The 18737-nt window shown below is 35.8% G+C and overlaps 1 protein-coding gene and 1 pseudogene across 1 annotated transcript; both read left to right on the forward strand.

Moving 5' to 3' along the window:
* The first annotated feature begins 542 nt into the window (after window positions 1–542).
* On the forward strand, window positions 543–5001 carry LOC131395434 (olfactory receptor 4C11-like; annotated as a pseudogene).
* Window positions 5002–11531: 6530 nt separating this feature from the next.
* On the forward strand, window positions 11532–12501 carry LOC131395435 (olfactory receptor 4C11-like). Its single transcript, XM_058527311.1, is given in 3 exon segments — window positions 11532–11754; window positions 11757–11780; window positions 11783–12501. Coding segments are annotated over 3 exon segments (966 nt in total).
* Window positions 12502–18737: the final 6236 nt, after the last annotated feature.

The raw sequence follows: 18737 nt of genomic DNA on the forward strand, positions 1-18737 counted from the left end.
GGGGGCCCCCTGATTTGAAGTGTTTTAGGTCAGTGGTGACGTTTGTGGGACAGAGTATAAGATATGGCTGCACTTTCTACACACTTGGGTTTTCAAGGTCCTTGGCAACCTTTGCTCATGATCCACAACTGCATCTCCTCTCTGATTTTGGGGCAAGTGATAGTGCAGTTGTCAGGGAGAAAGAAGCTGAATTCTCTATGAAAGCTTCAGTCAAACTACCCTTTCTAATATATATATATTTTTTAGAATTAATTCTTCTTCTCTCTCTTCTCTATATCTTTCTGCATCTTATCCCCCGACTCTTCTTTCTCTGGTGTCTGCTCACTGTCACTCTCCTCTCTCCTACTCTGACTTCATTCAATCCCTGTCCTTTCCTCTTCTTCATTATTCTTCACTTAGGTATCTAGTTTTCTGCTTTGATATTTGTCTCACCATGCAGTTTACAGAACTTGATTTTGGAGTCAGGACAGGAAATTATGATATCAATTGGCATCCTTCTCTGATGGCTCAGGATTTGTCTCTTCTAGGACGCAATTTATGCGATGATCGGGATTTGTGTTTTATATGACACGGAGGGTAAGTGCTGGAGAGAGACGCTATCCAGTAGCATCCCACTCTAGTTCTAGCCTGACTACACTCGGTAAAACTTTCTGTATCGGAGGTCAGACTTTGTACACAGAAAAGAACAAGGCAAATGGCCACACTCACCTTGCAAGAAAATGTCCAGGTCAAATGAAATAAGAGAAGTGAAAATCTGTTTAAGTGACAAGATTATAGGACAAGAATAATATATAATCTAGGTTTGCCTCATTCAGTTAAATACATGTATTTAATAGAGCATATTGTAGTATAGGAGATAGAGGCAGATGTCTATTCATCTGGAAAATAGCGGAAGACTTTTGGTACCAAATATAATTTGACCTGGTTAAAATTTCCACAGGTAAAAGTAAAAATTAAGGATTAAGGAAGGGAAAACAGCATGTTCCACTATTGTGATGTTTCCAAAATTAGAGAAGTAGGATGGTCCAGGAGTGTTAGGAAATAACGGCTGAATCCAATGGCAACATCTGAGGTGGGGTGATCTGATCTAACGCATACATCTTGTCAAGTGCTGCTTTCCTGTCTCTATGTCCCCAGATCTTCTCTTTGCTTATTTAAAAGAAAACAAAATACAATTATATGGCCTGGTTTTCATGGTGGTCGAGTATCTGCCTACAAATGTATCTTTTACAGCTTTTTGATTTAATGAGTCTACTTTTTATGGAGATCATCTCTGTGTTTACCTGAAGCAATGCATGCTTCTCCACTTCTCAGGATTTTTTGCTCACTCTTCTCATCCAACTTCTCCTCTCTTCACAGCAAAAATCACCCTCTCTTTTGTCTTTATCCCCTATATGAACCTAATGTGTGGAAACTAAGTAATCATTAATTCATTTTTCTCTTTTGTAGTTGTCAGAGACAATTGGAACTGCCAATCAAAGCTTGTTTTTACATCATCTCTAGTTTATAACACTGAACTAATATTATTTTAGCTGGACTGCGAAGAAAAGTTTTATTTAGATGTGTATATTTTTTAGAGGTAAATGAACAATTTGAGTTACTAATATTGAAATGTTTATTCTACTTAGGGAGACCCAGCATAAGCTTATTGGACACTTGAGTTTCAGAGAACCTTGTTGGAAACTGCAATCTAACACGTTTAAAGCCATAACTCCACTTCTTTCTCATGTTTGAATCTTTACTGACCAATCAATTCATTCTCGAGGGATCTTTTTACTTTTGGAATCAAAATTCATTTGGTATTATCACACAGAGCTGTAAGTAATTCTTATGTAATTAATCAGCATATCTAGAGGTATGTTATCCCTCTAACTTGAATGTAAAGAGATTGAGGACAACTTTCCATGCCACACCATAGTGACTGCAGATATGAGTAGGTTCTGAGTAAATATATGATGATTTGATGGTGTTATTGATTCATTGAAGGATTGGTGATTAATCAGAAAGAGGAAGAATATCCCCAAACACATTCTAAAATACATTCTAGATCATTTGTCATTAATATTAAAAGACATATAAACATTATAAGACAGAATAAAGATGATAACTCCCAAATTGAAGTAATAAACTAAAATGGAAAGGAGATAAAAATTCATAGATTTTACTGCAAAAAAAAAAAAAAAAAACTTGAAGAGCTCAACACTTAATGTCAAAAAATTAACTCATAAAAGATATACATAATTTAAAACAAATGATATATAATAAGTAAAAATATGCAAACCATTATACTATATCATTGATTAAATGATACATATCGCACATATGAAATATATATCTCTATATATCACATATATATTCTATATATGAAATATATAGAATAATTTTAATTCTATTACCCAAGCTAATAAGATAATGTCCCAAGCTAGATTTTTATTAGAAATTTGTGCCATATTGCTATAATTTAGGAACAATGTAAACAATTCAATTTGTACATTGAAACGCATATTTAACCAGACATATATACATGTATAACCCTGAAAATGTGTAAGGAACTAACAGTTATTTCTTGAGTGTGGGACTGGTAAATTAGATATTTTGGAAGGGTGCTTTTTTTCACCTTGTAATCTACTTTTCACTTAGGTTATTTTTTATTAAAATATATTCATTTTATAAGTAAAATTTTCTAACAAATATTGAAACAACCCAATTGAAATGCTATCAATAATTATGAAAATATTCATATTTTATGGAAACAATTTCCTGGAAATTTATTTTTATGAAATTATCAAAAAAAAAACAGGCTATAAATGAGAAGAGGTTTATTGAAAAGTTTTTTATTAGGGTAAAAATTTGAAAGCAAGTTAAATAAAGATAAATTGTAAAATTTATATTATGAGATTGTGATATGTTAATTTACAGTTGCTAAAATGTATAATTGTGTTATGAATACTCTTTAACTACATGGTAAAAGGCTTTTAAATATCAAAAATAAAAATAAGACAGTAGAATAATATTACAGGATGATTGAAATTATATAGATATGTATGTATATAAATAAAAACTGGAGTAGAACAGCAGGAAATATTTGTATGCTGTATGTTGAAAGTCTAAAATAAATTTTTAAAATTATATTTTAAAAGAGATAAAAATTGGAAGAATACAAACCTCTGGAAATTAGTGGTAGGAGAATCATATATGAGTAAAGATTATTCAGGTTATAGAAATATAAAAAACAACACATAAGTTTGGATCCATAGGATGTGAAACTTGATACCATGCGTCTAATATGAGTTACAGATTATTTCAAATATATAGTAATTTTCTCAATAATGCCAACTTCTCTGATTTACTCAAATATCTCATGTGCCATGACTGACAATGAAGGTAAAATTATGCCACCATGAGCCTAAAGTTGGAGAAATAATTTCTTCTTAAAGCACAGTCAAACCAAGATACTAAAGGGGTCAGGAAAAATGGATGAATATTGGCATCCAAATCAAGAAATGTGTTTTCCTAATAGAGAATCTCCAAATGTATTATTTTACAATTATATAGAGATATTATTTTTCAGCAGTTGAGGTATATATAAATTACATGCATATATACATCATATACTTCATATACATATATAATACATATACATAATATACATATACTTCATAAATGTCTATTAGTAAGTCTGATTTTCATATGAAGAAAAAGTTTCAAGACATTAAAGTGATTTGATCAAGATCATACAGCAAAGCCATTAGTTCTCAGACATCCGCAGAGGGCACAATCACTTGAGGGCTTTATATTTTCCCCCAAAAATCTTGGCCTGCACAAGACCTTGAATCAAGACCCATGGTTAAAGCATAGACATGGGCATTAAAAAAAGTTTCCCAAGTTACTATAATGCATGAAAAACTTTGAGGACCACTGAGTTAATGGAATTAGAACTATAAAGTTGGAATTCAGAATCCACGTCCACTGCTATTGCCAAGTCACCATTTTTCCAATTTTCTTTGCCGATGAACCATTTCTCACCTGTGTCCTTTCTACATTCACTGCAACTGTGGAGCTGAATAGCAGTGTGAATGAGTTTATTCTGCTTGGGTTAACACAGGATGTTCTAAAGGAGAAAATATGTTTGTGTCTTCTTATTTCTATACCTTGAAACCCTGTTGGCAAATTTACTTATTGTGATGATCATAGGATAGAGCCGGATGCTTAGGAGCCCCATGTACTTCTTCCTTTTCTACTTATCCTTTGCTGATGCCTGCCTCTCAACAACCACTGTTCCTAGGTTGCTTATAGATTCTGTATCTGAGAAGAAAATCATCTCCTACAAGGAGTGCATGACCCAGATCTTTGCAGGTCACTTCTTTGGGTGCGTGGAGATCTTGGTGCTCATCCTCTTGTCTTTTGATTGCTATGTGGCCATTTGTAAGCCCCTGAGATACACAACTATTATGATCCAGCGTGTCTGTGGTGCATTGGTGAAACTGGCCTGGGTGGGGTCTTATACCCATTCCTCAGCACAGAGTCTCTTGGCTTTGAAATTACCCTTCTGTGGCCCCAGTTTTATCGATCAGTATTTCTGTGATATGCAACCTTTGTTGAAACTTGCCTGCATGGATACTTATGTCATCAATCTACTCATAGTGTTTAACAGCAGGGTTATATGCCTGGTGAGTTTCATAATCCTGCTTATCTCTTATATTTATATAGGAGTAACCACAGTGCAGAAGGAAGAAGGAAAGCTCTTTCCACTTGCACCTCCCACATTATTGTTATCAACTTATTCTTTGTTCCATGTATAGTCACATACACTCACCCTCTAACCACATTCCAGTGGACAAGATGGTGGCTGTGTTTTACACTATCGGGACACCCTTGCTGAACCCTCTGATTTATACTCTGAGGAATGCAGAAGTTAAAAATGCCATGAGAAAATTATGGTGCAACAAACTCCAACTGGAGGTGGCAAAGAGCAGAAGACTCCAATTGCTAATTCTGTAACAGTTTAAATAAAATTGGATTGATAGAAAAGAGAAATTATTTTCATCCCAAAGTGGGCAAACTAGTCTTCTCTTAGTAAGATGTTTGAAGAAACAGGCAGAATGATGGCAGAGCACAGACACATTTTATTTTCAGCCAATATCACAAAAAGTGTCAGAACATCAAGAACAGTAATATTTGTGGGAGGATAAGGCCACTCCTCTCTTCTCTCTGCACTGCAGCTTATGAGCCAGATCCTGTTGTAACTATAGCTTTATCTCCCTCTTTGTACATTGCCTGGTTGGTGTTAGCCCTTTCTATGTTTCTGATCCAAATTGAAAAATTGGTCCCTGATTTTGACTCATTCATTTCATTGGCAAATCAGTTTTGCATTCTACTAAATCCAGATCTTATCTTTTCTGGCTCAACAATGAATAGCCCAGAGTCACTACAAGAAACATATGATCCCAAGGGAGTATATTTATATATAAATATAAATATATATATATATATATCAATTAATTAAGCCTCTATTTGATGCTTGTCTCCCCTTTGTAACTCCCTTAAAAATTGGCCTTTCCTTTGCCTCTTAAACATGTACAAGGAGATAACTCATGACCTTCTATTCAAATAGGGACAATTCTAGTTATAACAAACACATTCATTGCATTGACTCATAATTTCTCTCTATGTAATTTAACATATTTTTTCCTTGTTCATGTTAATTATTTTTTTTCATACTATTGGTTTTATATACATATTTTTTTGTAATTTAAGTCTGTGGGTACTTCCCTAATCTGTGGTGGATGAATTGGTGACAACTTTATAAAATTGTGAGAGTTATATTATAAAAATCAATACCTCATGGATGAGATCATGTATATGAAAAAGGCAACAATTGACATAAAAAACAGAACTAATGTGATAATAATCTGCCCACAAAGAGAAGATGTCTACAGAATTGAGATTCCCAGCTTGGAAATACTGAACAAATATATTAAGTAAGCAAAATTTCTCATTAGGTATCAGGTATAGTCCTAGTGCAGGGAAGTGTTTCACTGACTAGTGTAAAAGACTGGCCAGTTGCCTGGCAGGTACATTTCTGGGTTAGGAGGAATGTTTCAGGCTATGTCTTCTTGAATTCCACCTTCATCAAGCAAACTTTGTATGGTAATTGGGCTTCTTGTAGAGATTTTCCTCCCTGGAGAGAAAGATACTGACTGGTGACTGAGGTAAGCACTTCTGTGTTTTGATTTACATTTCTCATGGACCTCATTAAATTTACATTCTGGTTCATGTACTGTTAACTAATGAGTGTGGACAAGAGGAGCCAGTCCATGAGGGAGTGGGCAATGAGTCTATCTCTGAGAAGAAATGTAATCAAGACCATTTTTCTATGGATCTGAGACCCTAAAGTGTGTCAGATGAACCCATAAATGCCACTTTGAGAGGTTTTGTACGAGCATGACTCCTTGGGGATAATGCCACTGATGGACCTTCAAACTCTGATGATAAAAGTTTGGAAGATTTATTTAAAGCTCATATTCTTAACTAGAAAATATCTCAAAGCACAAGTCCTATAGATCATGAGGTGGGAATTTTCTGGTTTGTAACATAAGGCATCAATAAGATACTTGCCTTGCCAGCTTTGCCTCAAACTTAGTATTGATATTAATTGCTATCGTATAACATTGTATAAGCAGAGAGAAGAAAAGAAAAAAGGAGAAAGAAGAAGTAGTAATGAGAATGAGATTATGGAGTGGAGAATTCCTTGAATTTTAGGACTCTCCTCTGGGCAAAAGTGATTCATGATCAGGGCTCTTTTTTCCATCAACTGTGATTCACTGAGATATCTCTGAAAATGCATTTGTTTGGGACACAAAAGCTCAGAGAAGAAGTTTCATTTCGTATGTTATATTAAAACTCTAAAATAAAATGAAGAGTTCTTGTAGCATTAAATATCATCTCTATGACTCTCATATCTCCATCTCAGACCTCTCACTTGAATGCCAGACTCGTACACTCAACAACGTGCTTGACATCTTCCTTTATATATCTATATATATCTATATTTGTATTTAATGACTGCTTGTTCTTGTCCTAAACATACTCTATCTGTAACCTTCCCCAGGATACTCCATCTTTCCGGTTTCCCAAGCCAAAAACATGGAGTCAAAGTTGATGATATCACAGGTCACAGCTAACCTGTTAGAAAAAAAAATGTGCTTGCCTTCAAAATATATGCAGAATGTCATATACTTTCCCATTAATTCTCCTACCGTCGTGCACTGAGCTGCCACCATCTCTCACTTAGATCACAGCCATAAACTCTAAGAATTCTCTACTGTATTCTTGTTCTGCTAAGTCTGTTTTCAGTGAAAATACTCTGTATGATATTATAATAATGGATATATGTCATTACACATTTATCCAAATTCATAGAATGTACATCACCAAGAGAGAACCCTAAGGTAAACTATGGACTTTGGGTGATTATGATGTGTCAATGTAGGTTCATCAAGTACAACAAATGCACCACTCTGGTGGGGGACGTTGATAATAGGAGGGAGTGCATGTGTGAGGGCAGGGACTATATGGGAAATCGCTGTACCTTTCTCTTAATTTTTCTGTGAACCTGAAACTGCTCTAAAAAATAAAGTCTTAAAAACAACAATAATAAAATACGACCCTGTTAAAGTTGAGGAGAGAGATTTAATTTTGCTATTTCCCACAGAGACTAATTGAGAGTGAGCACTGAGGATCTTCTCTAAGAAAGGAAGTAACAAGTCCTAAGCCTCAGATGAATGATATTCTGGATGCCCGCAGGCCCAATCTTCATTTTGTTGGGGCCATACGGAATCCAGTTGTATGCTTTCCACTGAGTTTTTAAGTGTAGGGTATGGAAAGACAGATGTCTGTAGTGGAGCTCTGACATGTTGAAGGAGGTAGGCACTTCATCACAGATGACCTCAAAGTCCAGTTAGACTAAAGTTAGTAAAAAAAATAAAATGACTAAATTTTGCTAAAAAATTTTGAATGATTTTTGTTCTTAGGTGCTGAATAAATCTTAATAAAAGCTGCTCTCATGTTTTTATGCCTCTAAATTTTATATTTCACCAACAAAAATATATTCAAATGTCCTAACCTGGCTTTCATGGGCTTCAGCTAGGAGGACAACTTACTTTTCCAAGCCTTTCTACTGTGATTTTTGAGTCTGGTTAAACTGGAGGTTTCATATTGACCTTCTTTCTTTTGCCTGATAGAGTTTGCCCTATCATCTCAAATGTCCTCACTCCTCTGATTTTAATATATCTGTGTCCCACGCTTTTTCATAGTCAAGGTCCTATTGTATTTCTACTTTCCTCTCATCATGGGCCGCATATATTGAAGCTGTTATGCACTTTTTATTTATTTTTAATATTTATTAAAGATATTTGGAATTGTCATTCTTAGCTTCTGATTATCAGAAATCTGATAAGATTTCAGCCACTCAGCAAAGGAACTTAATGTTTTAAAACAGTTGTGCCAGTATATTACAGGTATATGAATAATTTGAGTTAATATTTTTGAAGGAATGTACTTCTTGAAAAGCCAATACTAATAATCATAATGAAAGTAACCACCCCATATGCAGGAACCGAATACCTGCATCTTCTATATGCTTCTGTACATATGGAATTATATAACCTTCATAGCAACTCTAAAAGGTAGGTTATTTTATTATTTATATTTACAAGTGAAGAAAATGAAGCACAGAGATGTCAAGGGACTTGTAAATATCATTTCATCCTGGGCAATTAGGTGGGGTGTGAATCCAGGCAGTGTGGCTTCAGACTTTATGCACTGATCTCTGTGCTAACCCATCTCAGCCCCGTTTTTGAATATTTGCGTATTAGAGAAGCTGCATTTGAACCTGACTCTCTTCAGTTAATGTTATAGTTCATCCTTTAACAATTCTGAATTTTTCACTACCAATTTATCTACCTTTAGGAATTTGTACTCTTCTCTCTGGAGATGGTGTCTACTCTTCTAATAGCAATCACACAGTGACTAACACCGTTAATGATCTTAACTACATTTATCTTAAAAGTCATATTAAATTGTTAAGAACAGGGGAGTATTGTCCCCATTCCTCACAATAACTCCAGGTAATTTTGACTCATTATTTGAAATGAAAGATAATTATGGAATTACGGAAGATAAGTGAATAAATACTATAATTTTACAATATTTTCAAAAAGTAGATTAAATTAAAATGGGGAAGGTCACAGCTTGGACTTTATAAAAAGGAAAAAAAAAAGTAACAGAAAAAGAGAAAAAGCAAATCATACTAGTGGAAGTAGCAGAGGCTGAGATTTACGTTCTTCTTAACTTGTTATGAGCCAGATGTTTGTCTCATTTTATCTGCATAGTAACCGTGATTATGTCTAAAGTGGCTTTATCAAGATCATGCAGCTAGTATATAGTGGAACTGCGATTTGAACTCACGTCATCTGACTCCAGCAACTGTATTCTTAACCAAGAAATGTAATTACTTTACGATTTTAACATCCATCCTAGATAAAACATCAAGATTGCAAAATATAAGCTGACAAAAGATAAAAGATTCTCAGAAGGGCAAAATGCTCGTTAAAAATGTAGTAAAAATGTGGGGCCAGCCCATGGCCTAGTGGTTAAGTTCAGAACACTATGCTTCAGTGGCCCAGATTCAATACCCCGGCACAGACTTACACCACTCATTGGCGGCCATGCCGTGCCAGTGACCCACAAACAAAATAGAGGAGGATTGGCACAGATGTTAGCTCAGGATGAATCTTCTTCAGAAAAAAAAAAAAAAAAGAAAAAGTAGTAAAAATGTAAAATTTTGTTGGTAATATAAATTTATATGCATATTATGAAAATACAGTTTTTTCCTATTAACCAAGTGAAGTAATAAAATAACATCACAAGATAACCTTTTTTTTTGTCTGCATGTTCATCAGCTTTCCTGCAATGTCATCAAACTTGAAATATTGGCCATAATTGTATATAAAAAAAGATATAGAGATATACACATATGTAAGTATACTTACAGAATGTTTCTGGAGGGACATACAAGAAACTAAAAGCAGTTATTTCTGTGGAGTAGAATTATAGATTCAAATATTTGGAGGGAGATTTTAATTTTTCTTCTCACATTCTTCTGCTTACTTTGAGTATTTTATGATGATCATGAATTATTCTATGATAAAATATAGTTAATAAAAAAGTACACAATATTGAAAAACTTTTTAATACTGATTAATAACAGTGATAATATCTAGCATTTGGGGCAGCAATATTGTACTTTGGAAATTATTCTAAAGTTGTTTGTAGAATTATTATTTATGAGATTGAAAATTGAAAGCAATATAAATATTTCAATGGACAAGCTTAAACAAATACTTATAAAAATTTATACATTATTGTCACACCATTAAATTGATAATTAAACTGTGGAAAGTATGAGAACATAGGAAGAACTACTGTAACAATTCTAAGTCAAAATCAGAACATCAATTGATATTATATGATGATTTCAATCACATAAGCTATATATGCTATGAATAAGCACTTGAAAGAGAAAAACCATAAAATCATATATTGGAATTATGGAATTTTTTAAAACAATGTTTTTACAGAAGTATCCTGGGGAATTCAGAATAAAGATGGACATATAGGAGTAAAAACACTGCTTCCATTATAGGCATATTAGAAATTTTATGTCAGATCAAATTCATAGGCAGAGAGGCTCAATATTCTAATGGGATAAGTTCAAGAATATAGTAAAGAGATAAAGAGTAGTTTCCCAAATTATGACAACCTCAAAGTATTATCCAGACACTTGTTATATCATGACCATCAGTGAAGCTAACATCTTGAACACAAGAGGCATAGGTAAAGGATTGTCAAAATAAAGCATATTTCATCCAAGAACCTGAAGGGGTCAGCGATAATGGGCACAAAAATGAGTGAACTAAGTGAGAATATTTTCTTCTAGAGGGATTCTCCAACAATATTACTGCTTAATTATATTGAAATAGTGTTGTTCATATTTCAAAGCACATAGATAAGACGCATAATACATGAAATATATGTGTGTATGTGTGTGTATAAAATGTTGTTTTTTGTTCTTAGTAAAACTCAGAATAAGGTAGGGTGAGTATTTGTACTCCACTTTTCAAACGAAGGCTTAATTCCCAAGCAGTTAAATCACTTGCCCAAAAAAGTACATGTTCTGCAGTTCTCAATCTTGGTAGGAATCAAAAATTTTAAAGAACTTTTAGTTTTTATTTTTACACAAGCTTTGGCGCAATGCAATGAGTTTCTGAATTAACAGATAGATGTGGGAGAGGCTTGGACATCTGTAGATTTACAAAGATTCATAGGGGATTAAAGGCAGTTGGAGATAGCAGGATGGTGCAAAAACAAGAAATTCAGAGTTCAGCCCACTTATCTTCCTAAGATGTCACTTATTTTTCCTTTCTGTGGATTAAAACTGTGTCAACTGTGTCCTACATTTGGCCACTAGTATGGAGACGAATAACAATGTGATTGACTTCATTCTGTTTGGGTTGACACAGGATGCAGGAAAGCAGAAAGCAATATTTGGAGTCGTCTTGATTCTTTACCTCATGACACTGTTGGGGAACTTGCTCATTGTAGTGACTATCAAAACAAGCAGGGCTTCTGAGAGCCCCATGTACTTCTTCCTACTCTGTCTGTCCTTTGCTGACGGCTGCTTCTCTACAACCACAGCCCCAGATTGATTGTGGATGCCCTTCTCAGAAGAAGACCATTTCCTACAATGAGTGCATGACTCAGGTCTTTGCAGCCCATTTCTTTGGCTGCATGGAAATCTTTGTGCTCATCCTCAAGGCCTTTGACTGCGATGTAGCCATTTGTAAGCCCTTGCGATACACAACTTTCACGAGCCAGCAAGTCTGTGTCGTGTTGGTGATTCTGGCCTGGGTGGGATCTTGTATCCACTCTTCAGCACAGATTTTCCTGGCTTTGAGATTGCCTTTCTGTGGCCCTAATGTGATTGACCACTATATCTGTGACTTGCAGCCCTTGTTGAAACTTACCTGCATGGACACTCACGTGATAAATTTGCTAACTGTTCACAAAAAAAAAAAAAAAAATTTGCTAGCTGTTTCTAATAGTGGGACCATATGCATGGTGAGGTTCATAATTCTGCTTATGTCCTATGCTGTCATCTTGTACTCTCTGAGACACGACAGTGCAGAAGGAAGGCGAAAAGCCCTTTCCACATGCACCTCCCACTTTGCTGTAGTTGTCATGCTTTTTGGTCCATGCATATTTATGTACACTCTCCCACCAACCACATTTCCAATAGACAAGACGGTGGCTGTGTTTTATACAATTGTGACACCCTTGCTCAACCCTCTGATCTATACACTGAGGAATGCAGAGGTGAAAAATGCCATAGAAAAGTTATGGTGTAGCAAAGTACGACTTCAACTGATAAATGATATATAGGGATTCTAACGTCTACTTCATTAACAGCTTAGTTTTGTTTCAAGGACAGTAAAGATAAATATTCCTGTTGAGGCACAAATAATTAAGAAATATGTGGATGTAAACATATATATTCCATAAGTATATATTCCTTTATTATATATTCAGTATCCTTATTCTAAGATGATTACATTCAAATAAAATTACTTAAAGCCCGTAACCACTTTGAACAACCGATGATGACCCTTACTTGAATTCTATCAACATTTGACCGTATTTACACACTGCCTAATGACAAAATGACTGTGTAGGTGTATGTCACGAACCAATTATTTTTTTATATTTTATTCTTGTCCCTATGAATGTGACAATAAGAGCTAATCCGTATGAGACTGGACACTTACAGAACTAAGGTTGCTGTCTTGATAACCTGAGGGTTAGAGAAGATGCTCTGAGAAAATGCTGCCCTGGAAATCGTGCCTGAGCCTGCCTCACTGGGAATCTATATTGACGGACCCTCAAACTCCAATAAAAGCTGGAAATACCAGGGAAAACCCAGACTGTCACTGGAAAGCCTCTCAAAATACTGTGAATGGTGATGGAGGGAGGAGTCTCATGGTTGAGTGTGATAGGCAGTATTACCAGACAGTTGCCTTTTCAGGGTCTTTCACATTGCTCTTCCCAAGGGAGAAGGAAGAGGCTATAAGAGAGTTTGGCAGCAGCCATATACAGAACGGAGAGTAAAGGGAAGGAAGGAGAATAGATAACAATGCATGATGAAGACAGAGAAAAGGTGAAAGGAAAGAGGTAATTTTATCCAGGTGGGAGAGAAGGAACTTTATCTTCTTTATATGTTGAGAATCACTTTTGGGTATACGAATATTTGCGGGAGAAAATGATGTTTCAGGATATTTCTGTACCATTTACCTACTGTAGCTTATCTTCCTTGGCTATCATGTTTACTTGGGTATTAGGAAAGAAGCATGCAGTTTTGTTATTGTTTCTGATCTCAGTCCCTTGGTCCCACCAATAGGAGGGTTGTATGCTAGGTTCTCAATAGTACTTTGAAACCCCCTTCCATTTTACACACACACACACACACACACACACACACACACACACACACACACAGGCATGTTAAGTTTGGAGTGAGGGGCAGGCATATCTCTACAGTAATTTCCCCTAAGATGTTCTCACAAACCACTCTCCCACTTTCCACTCTGACCAGGTTTATATCCTTTATCTACTTGTGGGGAGATTATCTCTATCATTTTGTTTGGTTTAGAGATAGGCATAGGTGATTTGAACACACTTTGTAATTCCCCATCTATCGTGTCTAGTAAAAATTTCAGTTATGACACCTTGTTACATAAGAAGTGTTAATTCATAAAGAATTTGTGTGAACACTGGACTTCAAGATAATTTTTTTTCATTTAGAGAGGGATGGTACCTTACTCCAATTGGAGAAATATTTGTTGCAGTCACATAAAAGATACATTTTATGGAGGAATGTTTGTACAATTCAACCTTATCTGTAAAGAGGGAAAACTACAAAGGGAATTGGGCAGAGAAAGACTATAGGAACGATTAATAAGGAAAGGAGAGGAGAAATCCCTCAAAGCACAGGAATGGGAGGAAGGAAAGGAAGTCTGAAAATCAATCTTTGGATCAGGGAAATAAAAGAAATTACAAAGTCACTTCATGGAAGATCTAAGGCTGCCCTTCTACAATCCTTTTGTGATTTCTATGGCAAGGGAGCCATTTTAAGTTCCCTCATCTCTGCATTCAGGTGTGAGGCTTCTTGTACAGAAAAAGAACCTCTAAGTTCCTGAAGAGAATCATCACTAGGGTGTCAACAGACAATGAGGATAGTTAATGTTGAAATAATTTTGATACCAGTCACTTCAAATAGCTGGACAAATAAAGGGCCATGTAGGACCCTAGCAGATAAAACAAATCACAGAGTTCTGTGGGAAACTGCAGAGATCCCTCACTCTCCTTCCTCCATCCCATGAATCAGAGGGAGAGGATCAGACCAAAAGCTAGAATGATAGTGCTTGAATTAATTATACAGGGTTAGGAAATAATAACAGTGTCTTGTGTCCTAAGTGTACCCTGGGACTCTAGGCTGGCCTGCAGTATAAACATACATACTTAATAACTCCATAAGGAAAGAAAGGATTATTTTACCCAGCAATTCCAGCTAAAGTACATACTGAGATTGCATTTTATAAGGGTCAACTACTCCTCCCTGAAATCATCACTGTTGTCAAAAAAATAGGATTCTTTGATTTTCCAAGTCTTGGCCATACACTTACCCTTGGAGCATGGATGGAGACACCAATTAAACTTTGTTGTTGAGAGTGGGAGAAGAGTTGGTTTATTACAAAAAAAGAAATGATTACACGACAGGCAAAAACCAACCCAAAGCATCTACACCAGATTTTGGTCACTCTGCTTTACCCATTTTCACAGCTGCTCTCTGAGGTAGTCTGGCAGCAGATGTGCCGATGGGTGGCTCCTGTCCATATGGTGACTTTGTACAAATTAAAAAAGTGTGCTTCATCCTCAAGATGCTTTACTCTCATATAGCAGAAAATTGTCATAAGGCGCTTACTCGTTTACAAGACCCTTCACTGCCATTTGTCAAAACCCTGCTGTGATAAATATATAAATCTAGGAGACCTGATGACAATGGTGCTTCCTTAGATGAGGGGCCATATGCACTCAATGTGTGGCAGCTTCGGATGTCCCCTTTAGGCAGAATCAATTCTTATTAACTCAATTCTATACCATGTCATGGAAAATTCACTCTCCATCGGGGAGACAGTTTGCTACAATTACCATTCAGTTGGATGTAGTCTCTCAGAGATACTGTTAGCAATGCTTCTAGCTACAGCAGAGAAAGGGATTCCTACTGGAAGTTTCCATGACCTGATCACCTTCTTTTTATCCATACCTCGTATTAAAGGCATTAGTGTATTCAGACAGGTATCTTCTGTTTATTTCATGCAACATCACAATCCTTTCTCAGGCAGGCTCATTAGTTATTGTTACTCAGAATCATTTCCAGTCTGATTTCATTTGTGGTTCCCTCTCTCCCTCCCTCCCTCCCTTCCTCCCTTCTTCTCTTCCTCCCTTCCTCACTGTCTTACTTTCTTCCATCCTTCCTTCTTTTTATTTCTTTCAACAAATTGTTTATTAATTACATTCTGGGTTCCGTGATTGGTGGATACATAGTTGAATATGAGAGTCATGACCCCAGTCTTCATGGAACCTAAGTCTAAAGACATTCTTTCAAGTTTGTCAAATATATTGATGTTCTTTCCTTTTTCCAGCTCTAATGAAAGGTTTTTGCTATTTCAAATTTCTCTTATAATTTCAAGTTGAAATGGAAGGGCATGGGATTTAAAAACCTTTTTTCAAATCATCTTTTTCTGGAGAAATCCCACTTTCTTTTCCCTGTTATTTCTGTTCCTTTGACTTCCATCATGTCATGATTTCTTGATTATCTTGATTATCTTCTCTGATCTTCCTTCTTGGTCCACTTTATAATCTCCTCTGTTACAACTTTCTGTCTTTTAAAAGACAATGTAAACCTAGGCTCTACTCTTGGCTCTTCTAATCTTGTCATGTGCTTTACTTGGGTAATCTCACCTACCCTCCTGGTTTCAGCTAACACTTATACACTTATCTTCACCAAATCTAGATCTCCAACCTGACTTGTCTCCTCATTTTCATTTTCTCTATCTAGCCTATTGGATATTTCTACTTATACATCTTATGGGGACTTCAACTGATTGCTTGAGGCAATAAATCTGAGCTCCTTTCCTGACACATCATGACTGTCACTATGTGCTTCTCTATCACCATTTTCTATAGCTTTCTGACTCACAATATATGTTCTGTAAATCCTAAATTTCTTGAGACCAATGGTAATGATAGCTATTATTAAATCCTCTATCTGTTATCTATTGCTGTGTAACAAACAATCACATAACTTCAATATTATGAAACAATATTTTTTTTGTTTTTAGTCTATGGATCAGCTGGATTGTACTTCTACTTTCAGCTGAGCGCATTTATGCATCTGTAGTCAGCTGCACATTGAGTAGGTGTCTCTATGGTCTTGGCTGGGATCTTTCACATGTTTTGGGTTCAGCTGGCTACAGTTTGATCTAATATGATCTTGGTTAGGACAACAGTGCTCTCTTCCTAGTGATCTGTCATCCAGCATGCTAATTTGGGCTTATTCATATGGCAAAGATTTCTAACAGAGCAAATGGAAGTCAACAAGGCCTCTTGAGGCCCAAGCTCAGAACTGGCACTCTGTTCATGTCTACCATATTATATCAGCCAAAGTGAGTCACAAGGGCTGCCCAGAGTCAAAATGAGAAGGCAAAATGGTATAAATATAGAGAGGCTAATAATTATGTTCACAATGTAATAAATCTACCCCAAATGATTACTATGTGCCAGGTACTTTTCAAAGTGCTTTATATAATTTATTTAATCCTTAGCAATGCACATAATGTACTGCTTCATGCTTTATGTCTTTGTTGGCATGCTGGTCCCATTACCTGGAAAGTATTACATTTTGGCTAACATGGAAACATCTTATGCATGTGTTCAGATTCAACTTCAATGTCACCTCTTCCAGGAAGCTTTCTGTCGACCCAAATGGCTCAGCCAAAGGCTCTTCATCTATACTCCCTCATACTTATAAATTCCTTTATCACTAAATGTATCACATTATATTGAATTTAATTAACTTACATACTTCCAATGATTTTACATTTCTTGTTCCCAGGGAATTTGTATAAAGGAATTTACAAGTCTCGAGCCACACTGGATTTGGAACTGGACTTAACAATTTATCTTGACTAAGTTACTTAATCTCTCTGTATCACTATTATTTATATTTGCATCACCACAATACACATCATCAATAATGTTTAAATAGACTAAAACATTTAAAAAATCTTTGAGAAGCTTTAAAAATGTTAAAAAAAACAGGGATCATCTTTATGAAACCACCAAGGTGATGTTCTGAATTTATGTTGCTTAGAGAAATTAGTTGAAAGAGTTCAAACTTTGGAATGAGAAGGATATATATTAGCACTTGACTGACAAGTTATACTAGAGACAGTACTTTACAGAAATGTTCCATTTAATCCACTATATTTCCCAGCTTCCTTTCAGTTAGGTGGAACCATCTTAGAATTTATCTGCCTGGCCTCTGTAAATGTTTGAGGTATGTCTTAGAATTTGAGGTCCCAGAAATGTGAGTGGGGGCCATGCGTGCCGCTTTGAGGCTGAGGCATTAGAGAAAACATATTCAACTCTCCAGTTTCTGTCATCATCTGCAGTGGCAGCTGAAGGGACTGTCTATTCAGTTACAAGATGATGGAGTTTTGTCGACCTGTCCCTGAGTTACTGTGTGAAGCAGAGGCCTAGATTGCAAGGAATATGTAAGGTGAATGAGAAATAAAATTTTTTTTCCTGTTCTTTTCTCTGCCTGGTGGAGTTTCACCCTGAACATACACAACTTAGTATTCATAGTATTGAGCAACTGGCTTAGATTGCCCAGGACTCTTTGAAGACTTCTGTTTTTCTCTCTGCCTAGCTCCTCCTGCTCCAGTGCTCTGCTTCACAGACTACAGCATCTTCAGACCCTGACTCTGATCTCTGTATCCTCATCTCAGTGAGAACCATGGGGCCTTGCTGGGGTCCTCCTTTCCTGCACCATGGTCCAGAATGTTCTCCAGCAGAAGCCTGCAGTTACCCTAGAGCTCACCAGATTTGTTTCCTTTCTCTAAGGACCCCAGGACTCTATTGCCTGTTGTCCAATATTGAAAACCATTGTTTCACAAATTTTGTCCAGGTTTTAGTTACTTATAGCAATAGGAAAGTCCAGTTTCTTCATTATGTCCAGAAATTTTAAGCACAGTGTTTTCTTAAAAAAATATATTTCATTTGTTTTTATATTATTTTGAAAAATGTTAATTATTAATTGCAGAAGTGAAAAATAACGCATTTCCTTTACTTAAAAAAAGGAAAGCAATACAAGCAAGCACATAATCAACTTTAATATCATCACTTCTACTTGTATCGCAGTCTCTCATGTCACCACTTTCATTGTAATTGAATTTTAAAAATATTTTTAGCTTATTCAGCATCCTTTTCCTCTTTGTTTTTGATGTATCCTATACACATAAAATTCTATCATGAGTATTTTTCTATTGACTTTGGGAGAT

Source organism: Diceros bicornis, chromosome 31 (assembly GCF_020826845.1).
Source record: "Diceros bicornis minor isolate mBicDic1 chromosome 31, mDicBic1.mat.cur, whole genome shotgun sequence".
NCBI classification, from domain to species: Eukaryota; Metazoa; Chordata; class Mammalia; order Perissodactyla; family Rhinocerotidae; genus Diceros; species Diceros bicornis.